The following is a 19,407-nucleotide window of genomic DNA, read 5'->3' as shown; positions in this document are numbered from 1 at the left end:
GAAGGTAAGAGAGCTGAGGGGAGCAGCCCAGAGGATGAGAGTATCCCTAGCACAGCATAAAACCGGCATGGTGGTGGAAACCTGTTAACACCAACACATGGAAGTGGAAGGAGGTTCATGAGTTCAAGATCACCCTCTGCTGTACAGTTAAGTTTGAAGCCTGCATGGGCTATAGAGACCCTGCTTCAAAAACAAGAGAGCCCTATTGGCAACTCATGGCCTGAAGTCACCTTGGAAGTAGATAAACACCGAACTCCATGGCTTCCTCCACTTGTGGGGCTCTCCCTATTACAGAACTCAGATCTCCACCCCAGCCACAGGCTATCAAATCACTTCGTGTGTGATGTTCTAACAGTGGCTGTTTGTCCCAGGGGCTCAGAGGAAGGTTGGGAGGTGCGTGTCAGCATCTACTCACCACTCCTCACCTACAAGGACAGGGCAGCATTCTGACTTCCTCCCTGGAAGGGCCAATGCAGAGGCCCCAAGAGGCTACATTTGGTTCAAGCTCACGATATTTACACGAGGTCTCCAGACCCCAGCTCCACTCTTCAGGTCCAGCCACAGAAGGCAGCACCTGCCGCGTGCCAAGGTCAGCGACTTCTATGAAGCAGGTGAACCCAGACCCATGGTACCTGCACATTCATGTCCCTTTTGAGTGTTATATTTACTTTTTAGGGTCACCGTGTCCACAGGGACAGCCCTACTTAACGATACAAAGGTAAGGGAACCTAAACAGAGAAGCTGTGTGACGGGGTGATGTTAAGATACTCAGACTTTAAAGTGGGAAAAAACAGCCAATGTGGAAAACAGACAGGACCTAAAACTCAGCACATCCAGAGTTTAGACCAGAAATTTAAAACTTATGAATATGAACACACACACACAAACACACAACTGGACCAACTAAATACACAGGGGATAGGACGTCTCAAAAGAAATGGTTTTTGAGACAGGTCTCACTCTATAGCCCTGGCTGTCCCGAACTTGCTATGTAGACCTGGCTGCCACCATGCCTAGCGTATTTATTTTTTGCCTGTGTTTTCAATAATAATCCTTTGGGGGATAATGAGCCTGGGCTACCTCACTGTAGGCAGTCTGGATGCTAGCAAGATCCCAGGAGGCAAGATGGATGCTACCTGAACAAACAGGAATGCCTCCTCCAAGGGACACACAGGAAGCAGCATTTGTTTCTGAGTGTCCTGAAGACTGGACCTAGGTTTCCGCACAACACAACTGCACTTGAATTCCAGTTGTTCCTTGTCACCCTGTGTTGTGTGAGGCCAGACATGTCCCCAAGAAAATCAGTGACAGCCCTAGAAGCCAAACTGTCATCCCCAGGATTCTGGGTGCTTCTGCTGTCATTTGTCACTTTGAGACAGGGTCTTGCTAAGTAGCCCAGGCTGTCCAGAAACTATCCTCCTGCCTCAGCCCCAGGGCTAGGATTGCACACAAGTGCCACCATGTCATGCCCTCTGATGTCAGAATCCTAACCCAGTTCTCAAGGGGCCTCTGAACATGTTTGAAACTCAAAAGTGCCCTCTGGAGAAAGAGGAACTGCGACCAAATAAATGTCTAGTTGTGTCCTCGAGGACAGCCGTATGGTTCAAACCATAGGCTGGGGCGCAGGCCAAGCTTGCCTCCTGCCACTGTACAGTGTCTCTAGGGTGCTTCCCTCCTCTACGTAGGGAATGGTGGTACCTGAGCGGGGATCAGTATGCTTGAGTGCCACACAGAGTCAAAGTGCTTGTACTCACCGTTAGTCCAGCCAAGAGAGTATGGCTGAGCTCTGGTAGAGGGAACACCCAGAAGAGAAGCCATGGAATTACAATAAGCCCTAGACTGCCTCAGTCTTCCACAGAAGCCACACTAAGCTATATTTCCCCTAAGATATATTTCCCCTGTATTCAGACCACAGAATGGCCAGGTTCCTGAAGTGGCAGGTCTGTGACCTCCCTAGATAAAACTGTGGGGACAGCATTCACACGCCCTACAGGAGGAATGGCTATCCTAGACCGGAGGGCCACACCCATAAACCTGAGGTACTCTGGCATTCCAGAACAGGATGTGAATCTGCTGTGATGGTTAGATTAGCATCGGGACCCAGGCTCCAGCACAGTACCAGTGTCTAAGCTTACACTACTCGTCCGTGCTTTTGGAAGGAGTTATTTCAGAGCAGGCAGGGGAGGCAAGCTTCCTCACTGCGTAACAGCTAAGACCCAACCGAGCTACGAAGAATGACAGGTGAGCAAACCCTGACCCAGCCATGCACTTGAACCCTGGCAACTTCAGTGAGGTAGGTGGTATCAGCCCCATTTTACAGGTGGGCAAACTGAGGCAGAATGAAATGCAATAGCTCGCTTTTAATAACAACATACAAAATCTGGAGAAAGCCCCAAAGTAGTGCCCACTCCCAGAGACCAAGGAATGGAGCCAGACAGGAGCCGCGCTCCCATGCCTGCTCTCCAACTCAGAGGGACTGAGCTCGACATACACAGCTGAGCTCTCTGGATCTGGGGCACTAGACCCAGCAGCAACAGGAGGCCCAGCTTCCAGTTTATTCCAGTTGGGTAGAGGAGGCCTCAGTTAGAGCACACTGCCAGGGTGAGGCGTGGGCTGATGACCCACATGGCCACTTGCACCCACCGAGGACAATGCAGACTCATGAGAAGCCTGGTCTCCTCTCTGCCTAGAAAGCCAGGCTGAAGACAAGACCAGCATGCTGACCAAAGCACGGGGCAAAGGGGACAGCACCAGCCTCGCTCTAAGCTCTGGCCCCAGGGTGGTTCTGCCTACAACCTTCCCAGGAGGGTTCCACCCCGGTCCCCATCAGACATCCCTCAGCAGAAGTACCCTCCCACTTTCCTTCAGAACCGAATTCTGCGTCCCTCCGGAGAGCCGAGATCAACGCAGGACGTCTCGGGGTCGGAGGTGTGTGTGTTGGCGGTGTTCTTTGGATGGAAGCAAAGGCCATTCTGGGGGATCGGGGACTGTCTGCCCAGCTGGAGGTTGAGACCCATTCTGGAGCTGGGCATAGGGCGAGGTATTCCCAGCTGACAAACAGCTCATGTCCCCTGACCCCCAGCTGGGACCCACTGTGACAAGAACTCTGGGGGAACAAGTTGGGACCAACTCTCGAGCTGAAGTTCGTCAGTACTGCATTACAAAACCTTCCACTGGCTTTGTGTAGGATGTGTGGACAGTTGCCTGGCACAGAGCCCCAGCAGGGGTACGGGAGCCGAGGTTGGGAGGTCTAAGAACATTCTGGAAGCTGGCAGCCCCTCACGCTCTCTATGATCTCTTGGTGTCTCTGGCCCTCTTTGGGAGCAGAAGGCTCTCAGATAGGCAGAGGGGGCTGAGCGCGGGCACAGGGTGGGAGCAGAGCCAGCGAGGGAGGACGAGGCACTTCAGTTTGGGCTGGTGTTCATGGAGTCGGCCCTGGCCCCGGGAGTCGAGTGGCCCTGCCTGGCTGTAGCTCCGGTGCTGGCTTGTCACAGAAGACCCCGGTTGGCGGTGACAGGTAGGCACTTGGCAGCATTCCCAGGGCCAGGCAGGGCCGGGGCTCCGTGCAGGCTCCACACACACTAGGTCATCAAGATGGGTTTCTGCCGTACTTCCAGGATGTCTAGGGTGACAGGAGGGAGGCAGGCGGGGTGAGGACGCTCTTGGGAGGGAGCCACAGCTACCAACTCCCCCCCCCCATTTCTGATAGGACCTCACGGGCTGCATACACCATCACCACCCTACCCTCCCATGCCAGCAACGGAGATGCATAGATGCAGAGGCCAAGAAAAACAAGACCACCACAGAGACTCCAGAGGCCACACCCAGCTGCGACCACTCAGAGGCCAGTGAGGAAATGTCAGCGGGAGGCTCTGAGGGCTCTGCCCTGTGTACCTGTTAAGATCCGATGCAGCGGCAAAGTGACATAGGTCAGGTGTGCATAGAGAAGGAAGTTCCCATCAGCTCGGTTTAGCTTCAGCCAGGACCCGACAAGGGATCGTCCTGTGCCGGACAGGGACCGAGACCGCAGGTTGGTGGCATTGTGCAGGTCGGCTGGAGAGGAGACGAGGGGAGAGGGTCAGTATCCCAGTGTGGGCCAGGGAGCCTGGGGGAGGTGGCAACAGGACATCTTAACTCCTCTAGACCAATGCATGCCATGCTCACAGATGTTCCTCACCAATGCCCACGTCCTCCAGAGCCCTGCTCCCACCCGCACCGCCTTCTGTCTGCCAGGGCCCACCACTACCTGGGCCTGGCTGGAAAGCACTCGGGGTTCACCCTGGGAAGCCTTCCCTCTTCTGCCCACTTAGCACGCACATAGAAATGGCATGTACAAGCTTGGGTTGAGGACGGTGAGGGACGCTGGCCATTCCCCCAAGAAACTTCCAACTCAGTTCTGAGGGCCACCCCTGATCCCCAAACCCCACTTGCCACAGGACTGATCAAGTGGCCAGCTTGCCCACCAACCCCAGCTTCCCTGGTCACAGACTGAGGAGTCCTGTCCCATGGCTGCACAACTTTCTGGCAGTGATGCCACCCACTGGGAAGGGAGCTGAGTGGGTGGAAGCAGGAGCAGGGGAACACGGAAGGATCTGTGAGCCTGGTGACTCATGGGGGACCAGGAGACAGAGGCATCAGAGAAGCTGTAAGCTTTACCCAAGACAGAAGGTTCTAGAATGAGCAAAGCTGGCCCAAGAAGCAGAAGAGGAAGAACAGAGCCCCTAAACATGAGGTGGGTAGACAGGCTGAGAACAGGACTCTCAGAGGCAGGCCCCTGCCTCATCTACACACAGCTTCGCCCAGCCCTGGGGCCAGCACTCAACACCTGGTGTGTGTGGCTAAGTGCCACTGGGTGGAAGAGTGACTGCCAGGACCAGTGAGCACACGATGGATGAGTGAATGCAAGCCAGAGCAGGGGCCATCCCTCTACAGGAGCACAAAGGAGAAGGCCAGCACCTCCACCATCGTCCTCTCGGAAGAACTCCTCGCTGTCGTTGGCTGAGTGTGATTTCTTCATCTCGGCGATGCGGTTCCTTGGCACCTTCCTCTTGAGGGACGGTGAGAAGAAGGCAGGCCGGTTGTTTCGCTCTGGGGTGGGCGGGGTGCTAAAGGAGGTCACCTGGGAACAAGGAGTCCAAGTCACAAAAGTAGCAGGAACAGACTCTGCCATGAGGCCTCAGTGCCACCTGAATCCTGCCTACAAAGCCAGCCCAAGCAGGGGCTGGTTACAGTCGCTGACCCTGGCCTGAGGGTCAGCTGTCCTGGCTAAGAGGATGTTGGGTGCTGGTGTGTCCTGCCTAAGGAGGGAGCAGGCTGCCAACAGCCTGACAGAGGGCCCCTCTTCCATATCTCAGCACAAAAGAGGGGCTGTTCAGTTGCTGCTGGTGTGATTTAAGCACAGCCATGCCACGCACAGCAGCAATTGATGCCTATCGACATCTGAGCAGAGGGCACACAAACAGGAACCCTGACCTGCCTAAAGCCACCGGGACGGCACCCCAGGTCAACCCCTGGGCCCTTCCCTCCTGCACCCAGCCCCTTTCACAAGTGCCCAGGCTAAGCAGCTCTCTGCCCATCTCTCCTCCCTTCCAAGCACATTCAGTCCCAGCCACCAACAGTCTCCATACTCATTTGAGGGTGAGCTGGGCATAGACAGGCACAAGACATAGGTCCCTTGCCCTCAAGGAGCTCACAGTCTGCTGGGGGTGACAGACTCAAGTGACAACCACAGATGCATGCTGGTCACTGAGACGAAGAAAGGGAGGCACAGGACATGGAAGCACAATGGAAGAAGGGACAGACAGCCTGTGAAATCAGAGTAGGCTTCCTGGAGGAGGTTGCCGCTTGAGCTGGGTCTTGAAGGACGAGTAGGAGTTCGCCAGGTGAAGAAGGGGGGGAAGGGCGTTCCAGGCATAGGGAACTTGGCCCATCCCCTCCCTCCTCCCCATGCAAACAAGAATCGGAGCAGCAAGATGAGCTGAGACCAAGACTTCGGGGCCCCATCGGCCTCCCCGTCATAGCTCCGACATCCACCAAAGTCCCGGCGGCTGATGGGCTCCAGACGGTCCTCCCTCAAGCCAGGGAAGTTTTCAAAAGATAAAAAACAAATACCAGAAACCACAATACACACAGTCTGCATTTCTTGTACACTGGTTACAAGTGACCCCTGAGGACAAGAAGACAAGCAACAGTGCGTACACGGGCTGTGGGCTTGGGTCCTGTGTGACCTCACGACTCCAGGGCTCCACAACCTCCCTGCCATTGAGGGTACGGCTAGGGCCATCTCATCCCTCTCAGCCATTCCCACTTGGCAGATGAGGAAAACTGAGGTGTGGGTAAGTCTAGGGACTTATAAGTGGGCACTCAGCAGACAGCACCCAGTAGTGTCAGCCTGGGCCATATCTGCATACACACTTCAGCATCCAAGTGCCACACAGAACTCGGCACAACCTGGCTGTCACCTGGAGCTCAGAGTCCAAGCTACCCTCCATTCCAAAAGCAAGAGGGTCCCTTCCTGAAGTACCCAACATTTTACCAAACCCTGGCACTTCTTGGTTTTGTTTGGCTTATAAAACACACTAACTGTAAGTGATTCCAAAAGAAAGAAAAGGAGGCGCTCAGGAGCTAACACAAGCGACAGCAGCAGCCAGTCAGGCACCGTCTGCTCTGAGCTGCAGATGCAGAAGGAACCACTGTGGCTGCCACTTGGGACACCTCATATGACCACACCCCATGTAAGGCATGAAGTCGTGAGCGGTGCGCCTGGAACACCCACACTGTGGGAAGCAGGTTCAATGCTTCACTTCTCAATGAGAAACAGACGCTCAGAGAGAAAGACACTCATCCAAGGGGGACACCCGGGCAGCAAAGCCCAGAATGAGGCTGGCCAGTCTCTGGGACAAGGGCTGATTCACAGACCACTCTGCATGGCATCTGCACACTGACCCCATGGGCAGAGCCCTTCTCACACCTGAGCCTGGGGGTCTCTAATGGCCACTGACCTCAGTACCCCACTAGGCAATGAGAGAGCTCAGAGAAATCAAAGCTTGAGGTCCTATGCTGAGCCCTCAGAACTGCAGGCCCAAAGCCAGTCATGTGCTTGTTTGTGTGACTGTGTGTGACAACATGGGGTCAACTCTTCCTCGCCCTTATCTGGCTCACTGCAGAATGGCTTACGTGGCCACAGCTGCCCACAGGTCCACACAGGCAGGCACCAGGCCCAGCTCTGCCAGCTTCTGCTCACAGGCCCCTAAGACTCAGGCTGAGAGGCAACAGCAGCTCCGGGAGTCAGCCATGGTTGGGTATGAACCTGCTGGGCAACCTCAGTCCCGGCACCCCCCCTCTGAGCCTCAGCCTCAACAGCAGCAGTGGAGGTCAGCCAGTGAGAGCTCCCTCACCCGGAGTGTGTGGGGTGGGGGAGCCACAGGAAGTGAACCCAAGGGAGAGGAGACCCCTCCCCCAGCCGTGCAGCCCTTACCCGCTCATGCATGGGCGAAGCTGGGCTTGAATCTTCGGTCCCACAGGGGGATGTGTCACCGGTGGACACTCGGCTCACTGCCATCTCTGCATGGCCCTTGCCCTGAGGCCCCTTCATGCGCACAAACTCCATGTTGTTGTACTTGTAGAAGCCAAATGACATCTTCTGGGCCATGCGAGCAGCCACGCTCACCTGTGGCAGGGAGGACATGGCCTCCATCAGAACCGTGGGGTTCACTTCACAGGTCCTCTCTCAGGACAGTATAACCATCTCTGAGGCCATCTTGAGTCTAAGCCCCAGGGAACCCAGTGAGCCCAACAAGCAGTCCAGTATGGCACGTGTCCCAGATCCCTGGCCAAGGCTGCCTTGCTGCCCTGAACGCCCACACTACAGGCCAGGACCTTAGCAACAGGCTGCTGCGCCACCTCAGACCGGACAGCACCAGCTGGAGGAGCGTGGCCATCAAGACTCCTTCTGGCCAGGCGTGGTGGTGCACGCCTTTAATCCCAGCACTCGGGAGGCAGAGGCAGGCGGATTTCTGAGTTCGAGGCCAGCCTGGTCTACAAAGTGAGTTCCAGGACAGCCAGGGCGCTACACAGAGAAACCCTGTCTCGAAAAACCAAAAAAAAAAAAAAAAAAAAAAAAAGACTCCTTCTGCAGCTGATCAACTGAAGATTAGTTTTGGGAGCGTCTCCAGTACTAGGCCACAGACTGCTAGGGGCAGGTGGTAAAGAAGAGCCAATGTGCCACTGGCTGGCCCCTCACAGGGACACGAGGAAGGAGGAGACCCCACCTGCACGTCAGATGGACACAGGTGAACTGGGATGACTGAGAATGGAAGGGAGACTGTGGTCCCCCAGGAGCGGCTGCAGGAGCAGTGGGTGCCCTGATGTGGGGTGGCCCTCATCAGTGTAGCCCTGGGGGAGGACGCACAGCCCTCGGTTGCCCTGCACTCACGCGGTTGTCGTACACCTTCTTGAGTGCTTCGTATCGGATGGAGCCCTGAAAGATGACACCCTGGAACGTGTTGGTTTTGTCGCTGGCGACCAGCTCAACGCAAACCATCTCTCCTTCCCCCACAGTCATGTCACTAAACACCTGAGGGCGGGGACAAAGAGACGGAGATGGCAAAGTCAAACATCAGTGCCACCACCCAAACCACACCCTGACCTGGCCGAGGGGGCGGACGCTAGTCAGAGTCTGGCCACCTGTCATCCTGGTACTAGACGGGCCGAGGAAGAAGGATCAAGGAGTTGAGGTCAGCCTGAGGTGGATAGGTCTCAAGACGAGAGCAGAGGCAAGGGAAAGCACAAAGGGGTCTCCACGTACAGAGGAGAGGCCAGGCACTGGCCCACAGTCACCCACTGTTCACCACCTCACCTCACCTCAACCCTTGCCCCAAGTAGAAACAGCCTCACAGTGGGGCAGCAGCGTGCAGTAGCAGGGGGTTGGGACTGGAGGAAGAGACCCCACTCCACACTGAGTCACTGGCTAGACCAGCATCTGACTTCCTGATGTCATTCAAGCTACAAGAACTATGGAGACACTTGGGGATCTCCTTCGTCACAGCCCAGTCAAGCCCATCTTGCTGTGAGCTTGGCTGTCCAAAACTAATGTGACTGCCTTCCTGGGATAACACCAACTGGACTGAGGCAGTGCCACCCCATCCTACCGCCTTTCTGAGCTGCTGTTCCTGTATCTGACATCCAGGTGTGAGCTTCAAGGTGAGAGACTCAGAGCAATCACATGTGCAGTGTGAGCCCAGGGAGGCTACCTCACTTCCTGAGCCTCAGATACCATAGCTGTGGGGGCCCTGAAAACCATGCCCACGTTCACGGGACTTCCAGGAACCATGGCTGTCTCTGGGCAAGCACTAGGATCCCCAACATGCATGCATGCGTGCGCGTGCGCGCACACACACATACTCACACTCACGCACACACACACACACACACACACACACACACACTCACACTCACACCAGCCTTGGCTGAGAAGAGGAGGGGGAAGAGGATGGCACCACCCCCGTCCCCTCCGGGCATCCGTGAATTAATGTATGTGGGGCACATTTTCCCAATCTTGAAACAAAGACTTGGCCATAAAGCTGACAGTTCCTCCTCTCTTACACCCTCGGCAGGGTGGAAGCAACCATTCTCAGAGCAGCAAATGACTCCCGGTCAGGCAGCACACTCCCACTCATCAGTCCTCAGGTCATTGACCCTGACACTTAAGTAGGTCACGAGGTCATGACAAGCAAACCTAGGCTTAGAACAAGTACACCCCTGCGGTGGGGAGCTCCGTTGGCTATCACCCAGACACACTCCTCCCAGTTGCCCATGTCTCCTAGGAGGCTTTGCAGGCCCTCAGCCTGGCACCCCCAAGAGGGGAGGAAGGGGAGAGTGGCCCGCGGTGAGCACTTACCTCCTCAAAGCTGTCAATCATGAAGAAGATGTTGGGGTAGCTCATCTTGGACTCTTCTCCTTTGCTGTCCATGGGGTGTTTGCTGGGGGAGGCAAACACTTGCTAAAAGAAAGCAGATGGAAGAGCTGAGAAGCTGGCCTGGATGGAGGCCTAGAGCCACCACAGAGACGGGCCAGGGGCTCTCGATGCTCAATCGCTCAATCGGTCCCCAGCCAGGGACGTGCTCTCCAGGAGCCGGGAGGCTGGCAGGAGGGAGGGGCTCACCTGGGACTTCTTCCTGTGGATGTGGATGTCACCCCCGTCGGCACGCGTGCACACAGCACAGGTCACCATGTAGTCCAGCTGGAAGGAGACGCAGTCAGTGGGGGGCAGAGGGGGACTGCTGCCTCCCGGTCCCATGAGCATCCCTCATCACCACCCATACCTTCTGCAGGATGAGGTTCAGGCAGACGCTCTCCTCCCAGTCGATGTCAGGATCTCCCAGGCCCGGAAGCTTCTTAGAGTCTCTCCGGTACACTTCTACCTCCACCTCGGGCTCAGCCTCAGCCTGTGGCACAGGACACAAGTGAGACTCTAGGGACCTCCTGCTCCCTAATCACGGCACCAGGCTGGCGGTAACACACAAAGACCCTCCCCCTCCCCAGCCCTTGTACCATCTCTCTTCTCCTTGGAACCCTAGTTGTCTGACCTGTACAATAGAAAACATGTTTTCCTCTCAACATTGTGATAATTAAGACCATATTTCCCAAGTTCCCCATGACAGTAACGTCTACTGGGCTCACAGTGGGCAGCAGAGGCTAGTCTACATGTTGTACTAATGATTAACCTTTTATCTGCAAGGAAGATACCACTAATGCCTCTATAACTGATGAGGATCAAACAAGCTACAAACCACATACCACACACTCATCAGAGAGAGACCAGAGCCCATCTACCCTTACACCAGGCCGGAGAGGCATTAAGGAGTCAGAAGCAGCCCGTCCTGTAGGGGTCCTAAGCCCAGGGTCCTAACCAAGCCCAGCAGGTTCAACTCCAAGAGGCAACAGTCACCTTCTGCAGGGGCACGGATCTGTGCGTGTGCGTGTGCGTGTGCGTGTGCGTGTGCGTGTGTGTGTGTGTGTCTGTCTGTCTGTCTGTCTGTCTGTCTGTGCACCTGAGATCCACACAGAGGTAGGTGCCTCTGTACAGTAGGGCACACCACAGGGGTGGGACTCCTGTCCTCCACTGTCTGCGTTTCTGTGGGAAACGCCCAAACTCAGGTGGGAGCCACCACTCTGCCTGCTTGGCTGCACTCCACCTCTCTGATTGGTTGCTCTGTGCTTTAACACTCATCTTGTAGCGGGGCGTGATGGCGCACACCTTTAATCCCAGCACTTGGGAGGCAGAGGCAGGCGGATTTCTGAGTTCGAGGCCAGCCTGGTCTACAGAGTGAGTTCCAAGACAGCCAGGGTTACAGAGAAACCCTGTCTCAAAAAAAAAAAAAAAAAAAAAAAAAAACCACTCATCTTGTTTACTCCCGCAGGAGAACCCACACAGGCAGGTGTGCATCTGTCCCTGGCTCAGTGCAGGGTGGGGAATACCTGTGGCATAACTGCACTCCTGTGGTAGGTGGGTCAGTGGGGTAGTGGCATAGTGTCACCAGAATACGCAGGGAACGGCTCAGACACCCACACACAGGCCTGCAGGTGGGTGGCGTGTACACTCAAGAAACAGCACACAGTAACCAGACTCACACAGCCGCCTATGTCAACACACACTGTCCCAAATAAATGACTGAGAAGCAGTCAGAAGATACACTGCAGCTCTGCATGTTGGCTCAGACAGGAATGATCCACCTGTGTGGCAGGAGTCACATCAACCTGAGCACCTTGGCATGTACATCACAATCAAGAAAAGCTATCAGCTGAGTGTGCTGGCCCACACCCTTAAGCCTAGGACTCAGGAGACAGAGGCAGGCAGATCTCTGAGTTTCAGACCAGCCTGGACTACTTGGAGTTCTAGGACAGCCAGGGCTGTGTAGTGAGATTCTGACTCATACACAAAAGAAAGCTACCAAAGGAGAAAACCCGAGACTAGACGGTGTGAGACCACAGAACCCTCACAGCTTCTGAGCTTTGGCTTACCAAGTGGGTTTAGTGCAATCTGTACCCTAGGACTGCTGAGGGTGTCAATAGGAGGCCACCAGCATAGACGAGGGCACAAACAGATGCCAGTGCCCACACCACCAAAACCAAAATGGGTTGCTGAGAACAGGGAGTGTTTTTGTCCAGGGGTGGCATGAGGAGATGGGGCAGAGAATCCAGGGCACACTGGTGAAACCAGGTCTGGATCCCCAAGGTGATCCTGGAGCAGGGCGTGGGAATTCCAGCACTCCGTGCTCACCCACACTGCAGTTATGGCTCTGCCCACCCACCCTCCTCTGCTAGGCAGGGAGCCTGGTTGGTTGCCATGACAACCAGCACTAGCAGGATGGGAAAGGGTAGGAGGCAGCTGGTCAGTGCTGCAGAACACTCCTAGTGCGCAGACGCTAGAGTCCACATCTCAGCAGCCCTGGGATCCTTGGTGGGTTGGGGTTCTTGGCTGTACCTCCATTCAGGCCACACTACAGACTGCCGGGCTGGAAAGTATGTCCAGTATGGGTAGGTTTGAGCTTTGCCTGATCCTAGGCCTGGCCCTCCAAGCCCTGTACCAGACATCATCCAGTCCCCCCTGGATTCCATTCAGAATTGCAGGAGGCCAACCAAGCATAAGTAGGATGTATGGGGATGGGGAGAGGAAGGCATTTCCCAATGCCTGTGCAAAGCCATCTGAGCAGGAAGACTGGTTACTCTTGGTCTCACTCCATTGGCGCTCAGTGACTTTTCTTTCTCCCTGCACCTATCACTCCGAGGTCACGGTGCCCTGCTGGCACTGTCACAAACTATCGCTCACTCGGGGTATAAACACATCCTGGGTCAAATGAGCCAGGCTTCCCTCCCCCACCATGAAAGTCCTATACCTGCTCCAGGGTATGTCTTCAGCGCAGCTGTCCTACAACCCTGTACACAGATGCCACCTCTTTTGTGGTCCCCACTATATGCTGCTGTCTGTCTGCCCCGTGAGGGTTTCCCAAAGACAGTGGCCAGCCTGAGTCATTTCTGTATCGGTGCTGAGGAAAGAGCCATTTCCATGTGGCTCTTACTCAATGCTCCGTTCAGGCTGGCTCCGCTGACCTCAACACCCAGTAAATGTTCATGAGTGCCTCAATGCAGCCCCAGGGTCCACTCACTGTGCTCCTTCATCTAGGGCCCAGGGCTGCACCCCACAAAGAGTGCAACTGCTGCACTTCTCTTCCACCCAAACACTATTCTCTACGTGTCTCACTTTCCTCTCCAGCCAGCCACACGGTACACATAGGCCTATCCCCCACATCCTGGTCTCTCCCAGATCTGCCACGCAGGATCCCCCCTAAAGACAGTGCCTTGCGTGTGCCTGTCCTGAGACCCACAGGAAGGAGCCTCTGGAGCCAGAGATGAGGTCCATAGTCTTGCTGCTCCAGGGCCTGCACCCCGAGGTAAACGTCGGGTGAATGTAGTGCCCACGCCCAGGGTGTATTGGTGCAGCTCCAACAGCACGCAGAGGCTCCCTAGCACCTATCCCTTCCTGCCAACAGCACCTCTGCTTGCATCAACCCCAAACATCCCAGCCTCCACCTATCTAACAGGGGCTCAGCCCCTACAGACCATCTATTCCAAGTCCCAGAAGTGTGTGGGTCTGGACCACAGCCATAATACTGATCAAGGAGAGAAGCTGGGCTGGAACTGCATATCAAACAAGAGGGGTGTAAGGGGCAGGAGGAGCCCAGAGCTAGCTTTCCTCTTGAGAAGGTTCCTGCCTCTCATTGGTGCCACTAGCAAGGGTTGCAAGATGAACCTACCAATCAGGTCTCAGCTTTTGCTCTTCCACAGAGCATCTCCTGCTCTACCCACCTGTCTGTCACTCCTGGGCCCTAGTACAGCATCACCCACTTCTCCAGGTCCTACGCTCCTCTGGCTCTTCTCTCTGGCCAGTGGTCCATGGGCTCTTGCTGGCAAGGGAAGCACCAAAGGCCTCCTTTGCAGCAAGCACCCAGGTGTGTCCACTCACAACCAATGTATTCTGTGGATGTGCAGCCGTATGGCAGGAAAGGGCTCCCAGCACTCACGTGTGTGAACCATAACTAAGAAGCCTTGGAGCCTGAGTCTCAAGGCTCTCGGGGGAACACAGAAACAGAAAGGCTCTAAGTCCTACACAGGTCTCACAGCTGACCACTCTTGGGCCTTGAAGGCAAACAAAGTATCCCCATGTTTAATATGGGGGCCACTTAAACATTCTATAAGCCACTCAAAATTCTGTAAAGAGAAGAACACATGCAAAAAATCTGTCTCAAGAGCTCCACACACGACCACGTGAAGCGCCCTGGTGACTCGCTTCCCCTCAGCCCTGTTTCCTCATCTGTCTTGCTGCCCAGTTGGTGGAAGTTTAGGAGATCAAGCAGAGCCCTGAGTGATTCCCCTAGTTTATAGTAAGAGCCGGAGAAGGGCAGCATCATCCCCAGCATCCTGCCACTGCCCTGCCTACTCTGGGGAGTAGCCCTGGACTTGGGGCTCAAAGCCCTGACCCTCCCTTCACTCACTCACTGTAAGAGGCTGGCCTCAGATTCCTCAAAGCTACAATCACTGCCTTTTGGGATCATGGCAAAAATAAAACGTGCTGGCTGCTCAGCCTGAATGCTGCAGAAGGTTCATAGCACAGGTGTGTGGTTCGGGATTGTGGGGGAGGGGAGAGGAGGGGAGGGGAGGGGGAGGGGTTGCCCACCTTCCTCCCATCGATGGTGCCCTCGTTGCCTGGGTAGGCTCGCTTCCTGCGCACGTAGAAGAGCATGTCATCCTGTCGGGGAGCCAGTTTCTCCATGAAGTAGGTAGAGAACATCCACGTCCAGAAGACGATGCGGTCATCCTTGAAGCAACCTACAGGAAGGGGCCAGAGAAGTGAGAAGGGGCCCTGTTGGCCCTGGCTCTGACCTGGGCCAAGCCTGGTCCTCCCCACCTGCATTTCTGGTCAGAGATCTGACAAGGCTGGGATGTGCTGCTCCTTCTCCCTTGGTGCCTCCCGCCCCCACCCACGGGCATCACGGAGGCCAGGGATGCCTCCCCGGAGTAGGACTCCACCCAGTGGCAGCCTAAGAGCCAGGCCCCCACTGCCGAGCAGACTTCAGCCTCCGGATGAATCAGTGGCTCCTGGGGAAAAGGAAAATGTAGGAGCTGTAAGGACGTCACTGGCTGGCTGGCCAGGCTGCAAGGAGAAAGGCTTTGCTGGGGAAATCTTCACTGCAGACATCCCTAGCCCTCCCCCTCAGGCTGCGGCAATCCCAAGGAGAACCCGACTTAAAGGGCCAGCAGACGCATCTGAGCTGCAGGCAGGAAGGCCCTGAGAGGATGCCAGGTTGATCCCCACTTGATTACTCCAGACTTTTTATTTAAAATGCTATTTCTGCGTGATAAATGAAATATGATTTTTTTTTTAACCAGAAAGAAAGGAGAAAAAAACCCACTAGTTTTGGTTAGCAAAATCTGGGTTTCCTCTTCAGAGGCCATGTGGCTAAGCTGAACCACAGGCTCCTTTCAGCTACAGGAAGACGAATGGCTCCCAGCTGAAATGGCCAGAGCCTGGCACAGAGTAGGTCACCTTTCCACCCCTCCCACCTGTCTAGATCAGTGGTCCTTAATCGGTGGGTCACAACCCATTTGGGGCCGAACAACCCTTCCCCAGGGGTCTCCTAAGACCATTGGAAAACAGATATTCATATTATATTTATAACAGTAGCAAATTACAGTTGTGAAATAGCAACAAGAATAATGCCGGGTGGTTTTTGTTTTTGTTTTTGTTTTTTCAAGACAGGGTTTCTCTGTATTGCCCTGGCTGTCCTGGAACTCACTTTGTAGACCAGGCTGGCCTCGAACTCAGAAATCCGCCTTCCTCTGCCTCCCAAGTGCTGGGATTAAAGGCGTGCGCCACCACCGCCCAGCAAGAAGAATAATGTTATGGCTGGGCGTCACCACAGCATGAGGAACCGTATTAAAGGGTCAGAGCATTAGGAAGGCTGAAAACCCTGCCCTAGATGGGTCATCATCCTATGCTGCTCAACTCCTTAAACTCCTGAGTTTCTTTCTTTCCCTATTTCCCAGGAACCATAGAGAACTGGTCCTAGTGCCTTGCTTCTGAAGGGAAGGTCTACCATGTATGACACCCTCCACTGTCATCAGAGGTAGTCAGTGGCCAGACCAGGGGCTGATGGCAAGCAGAAGGCGCCAGCCACACCACAGAGCCCCTGCCCTCTGACAGCAGTGTGTGGTCCACCCATTCCTGCCTGGCGGGACACATGAGCGGTGGGAGGGGTCAGGGTCGGGGTCAGCACACCTTGCCAGCCTCCAGTGAAGGTGGGGGCAGGCTCACGGCACAGAGCAGTCACATCCACTGGCACTGGAAATTCCTGCCTCCTTTTTGCATCCCGCAATGTCCAGCCATGCGCACACGGTGAGATGAAGCAAAAACTTCTCTGGCCTGACAAAGCAGGGGCCTGTGACTTTCGTCCTGGATATGTCACAGCCATGCAGTTCACAAGTAGCAGTCACAGAGGAAAGCATTGCCCTTTCTCTTGAATACATACGACTGTGGGACTTGAGTGCTGAGACTTAAGGCTAGGTACTTGCTGAGCATGGGCAAGGTCAGGGGCTCCATCCCCCGGACCACAAAGGGCCACCTGGCAGTGGCTTCTAGGGCATCCAGGCAATCCAAACCATCAACAAAACACTAGCAATGACCTTAACCACAAACCAGTTAGGCAAAGAACCATGTGGACTGTTACTGTAAATCCTGTCACTCAAATGCCCCCACCTCATTTCACAGAATAGGCTCAAGGATGTGCCCTGGGTCCCAGAGCTGGAGACTCATCTGCCAGATGGCCATACTCAGGCCTTGGAAAATCTGTGCTCAACAACTTGTTGAAAAGGAATCAGCCACAGATGCCGAGTGGGCAGGCTGCTGGCAGGTCCAGGGCACCAGGAGCAGAAGCTGGGAAGGTCCTTATTTAGGGCAGGGGCTGGCGGGGGCCAGGCAGGGCCAGGCAGGTCCCATCCCTATTCCACAAACTCCAGCAGTGGAGCTGGAGCGATGGCTCTTTCAGAGGACTGGGGTTTGATTCGTAGACCCACATAAATCAGCTAGCCATCACCTATAACTCTAGCTCCAGGGGACCCAGCGACCTCTTCTGGCCTCTGTGGGCACCTTCATTCCCATGTACAAACACACACATAAACGCACACACAGTTGAAAATCATGAAACAAATCTTTAAACCTAAGCCTTATTTATGATGTGGGTGCCTTTCTCTACCCTTCTGTATCACTCTTTTTTTTTTTTTAACATTTATTTATTTGTGTGCATGTATATGAGATGTGTATATCAGGCTGTGGTGCACGTGTGGAAGTCTGCTCTGTTCTTTCACCATGTGGGCTCTGGGAATGGGGGTGGGGGGTACTCAGGCCATCTGGTTTCAGCAGCAAGTGTCCTGAGCCACTAAGCCATCTCCCTGCCCTCCTTGTCTCTTTCATCGGGAATCTTCCTATCTCACCTCTCAAATGCTGGGGATTAGAAATGTGAGCCAGCATGCCTGGCCTAAATGGTATTTTTATTTTATTCCATGTGTTTAAATGTTTCACCTGCATGTATGCCTGGATACCACATGTGTGCGTGGTGCCCAGAGAAGCCAAAGAGGATGTCAGATCCCTTGGACTAAAGTTATAGCCATCTTTGAGCTACCACATGGGTTCTGGGAATTGAACCCAGGTCCTCTATAAGCGCTACTTGTGTTCTTACTGGTTGAACCATCTCTCCAGTCTTCTGAATGGTATTTTTTTTATTAGATATTTTCTTCATTTACATTTCAAATGCTATCCCAAAAGTCCCCTATACCCTCCCCCTGCCCTGCTCCCCTACCCACTCACTCCCACTTCTTGGCCCTGGTGTTCCCCTGTACTGGAACATATAAAGTTTGCTAGATCAAGGGGCCTCTTTTCCCAATGATGGCCGACTAGGCCATCTGCTACATCTTCTGCAGCTAGAGACACGAGCTCTGGGGGTACTGATTAGTTCATATTGTTGTTTCACCTATAGGGTTGCAGGCCCCTTCAGCTCTTGGGTACCTGAATGGTATTTTTAAAGGAACAAATTTGCCTTCTTAAAAATGTCAGATGCGTATAAAGCTATCTTGACTCAGTCCTGTCTGCCTATGTTCAACTAGAAAATAAGGTGATTGTCCACAGAGAGGCTAGTACACACATGTTCACAGGAGTTTTCCTAAGAGCCCCAAAGTGGAAGCCAGAAAGTAGACACCACACGGCCAAGCCGGCCAATGTCTTACAACTCCCATAGCACCACAGAGGGATCCGAAGGAATCAGAATTACCATGTACACAAGTCTGGCTCATAAGACTAACTTCTGTGTGATTAAATTCTCATGGCATTTCAGAAAAAGAAAAAAAAAAGTGAAGAAAAGCAGGTGATGGTGGTGACATGGGTGTGACTGTGACACTTGTGACCCAAGAACTCCAGAGTTTAAGGCCATCTGGCTTATAAGAGAAAAAAAAGCAGAGGTGTTTGTCTTAAAAAATAAAGTACTGGGGCTGGACATACGGCTCAGCAGCTAAAAGCACTGGGGCTGGACACACGGCTCAGCAGTTAGTGCACTGGCTGCTCTTGCAGAGGACCTGGATTCGGTTTCCAGTGGCCACCTAGCAGCTCATAACCATCTGCAACTCCATTCCAAGGGATCCAGTGCCCACCGTGGGGAACCAGCCTCTTTGGGCACTGCACAATATGGTACACTTATATACATGTAGGCTGAATACTCATACAGGAAAAAAAAATGAGCAAACCTAAAAATAACAAAGCAAAACAAAAAGAGTAACAAAAATAGATTACGCTCTGTGCTGCTAATAAAAACGAATAATGGAACAACTTTCAGGAGGTAGGGGAGGATTCTGTAACTATTGGCACTTGCCGAGAATTAGGTGAATTACGGTATATCTACTACACCAAATGTCTGTTGATCATTAGTTTACTCAAAGGTCTAGGAACCAAACCCAGGGGCCTCATTTGTGCTAAACAAGCATTCTATTCCTAAACCACATCCACAGTCACACCACCTTGTAAAGGCTGTGAAGGCTACACACAGACACAGGAATGTGGGCCATGCAGTCCTGGGCAAAAATACCAAACTCTACTCTGTTGTAGTCATGCCGACTGAACCACAAACCACAGGAAACAGGAGAGGCAGAGACAGAACGGTTGGGCAGCTGACTTTCACAGGTTGGTCACCCCTGGCCAGCGCTGGCCACCCTCTCGGCCTGACTTCCTTCTCCATAAACTACCTTTTGCCATAAATCTATGGCTTGGTGTCACCAGCCAGTAAGCATGAAGGGAGAGGGAGAAAG

At 54.0% G+C, this 19,407-nt stretch overlaps 1 protein-coding gene across 1 annotated transcript in view; it reads right to left on the bottom strand.

The window, feature by feature from the left end:
* Window positions 1-2,340: 2,340 nt before the first annotated feature.
* Window positions 2,341-19,407, bottom strand: part of Kiaa0930 (KIAA0930 ortholog) — a 37,969-nt gene continuing 20,902 nt past the window's right edge. The window contains exons 2-10 of the mRNA XM_021183788.3: window positions 14,735-14,886; window positions 10,323-10,445; window positions 10,163-10,240; window positions 9,899-10,000; window positions 8,435-8,575; window positions 7,478-7,669; window positions 4,957-5,119; window positions 3,895-4,053; window positions 2,341-3,622 (exon numbers count right to left, since the gene is read on the bottom strand). Of these exons, the coding sequence (XP_021039447.1) occupies window positions 3,582-3,622; window positions 3,895-4,053; window positions 4,957-5,119; window positions 7,478-7,669; window positions 8,435-8,575; window positions 9,899-10,000; window positions 10,163-10,240; window positions 10,323-10,445; window positions 14,735-14,886 (1,151 nt within the window). The 3' untranslated portion in view covers window positions 2,341-3,581. The remainder of the gene's footprint in view (window positions 3,623-3,894; window positions 4,054-4,956; window positions 5,120-7,477; window positions 7,670-8,434; window positions 8,576-9,898; window positions 10,001-10,162; window positions 10,241-10,322; window positions 10,446-14,734; window positions 14,887-19,407) is intronic.

Source organism: Mus caroli, unplaced genomic scaffold (genome assembly GCF_978045245.1).
Source record: "Mus caroli unplaced genomic scaffold, Mus_caroli_1 scaffold_16, whole genome shotgun sequence".
Classification (NCBI taxonomy): Eukaryota; Metazoa; Chordata; class Mammalia; order Rodentia; family Muridae; genus Mus; species Mus caroli.
This window is presented reverse-complemented; position numbering and strand designations above follow the sequence as displayed.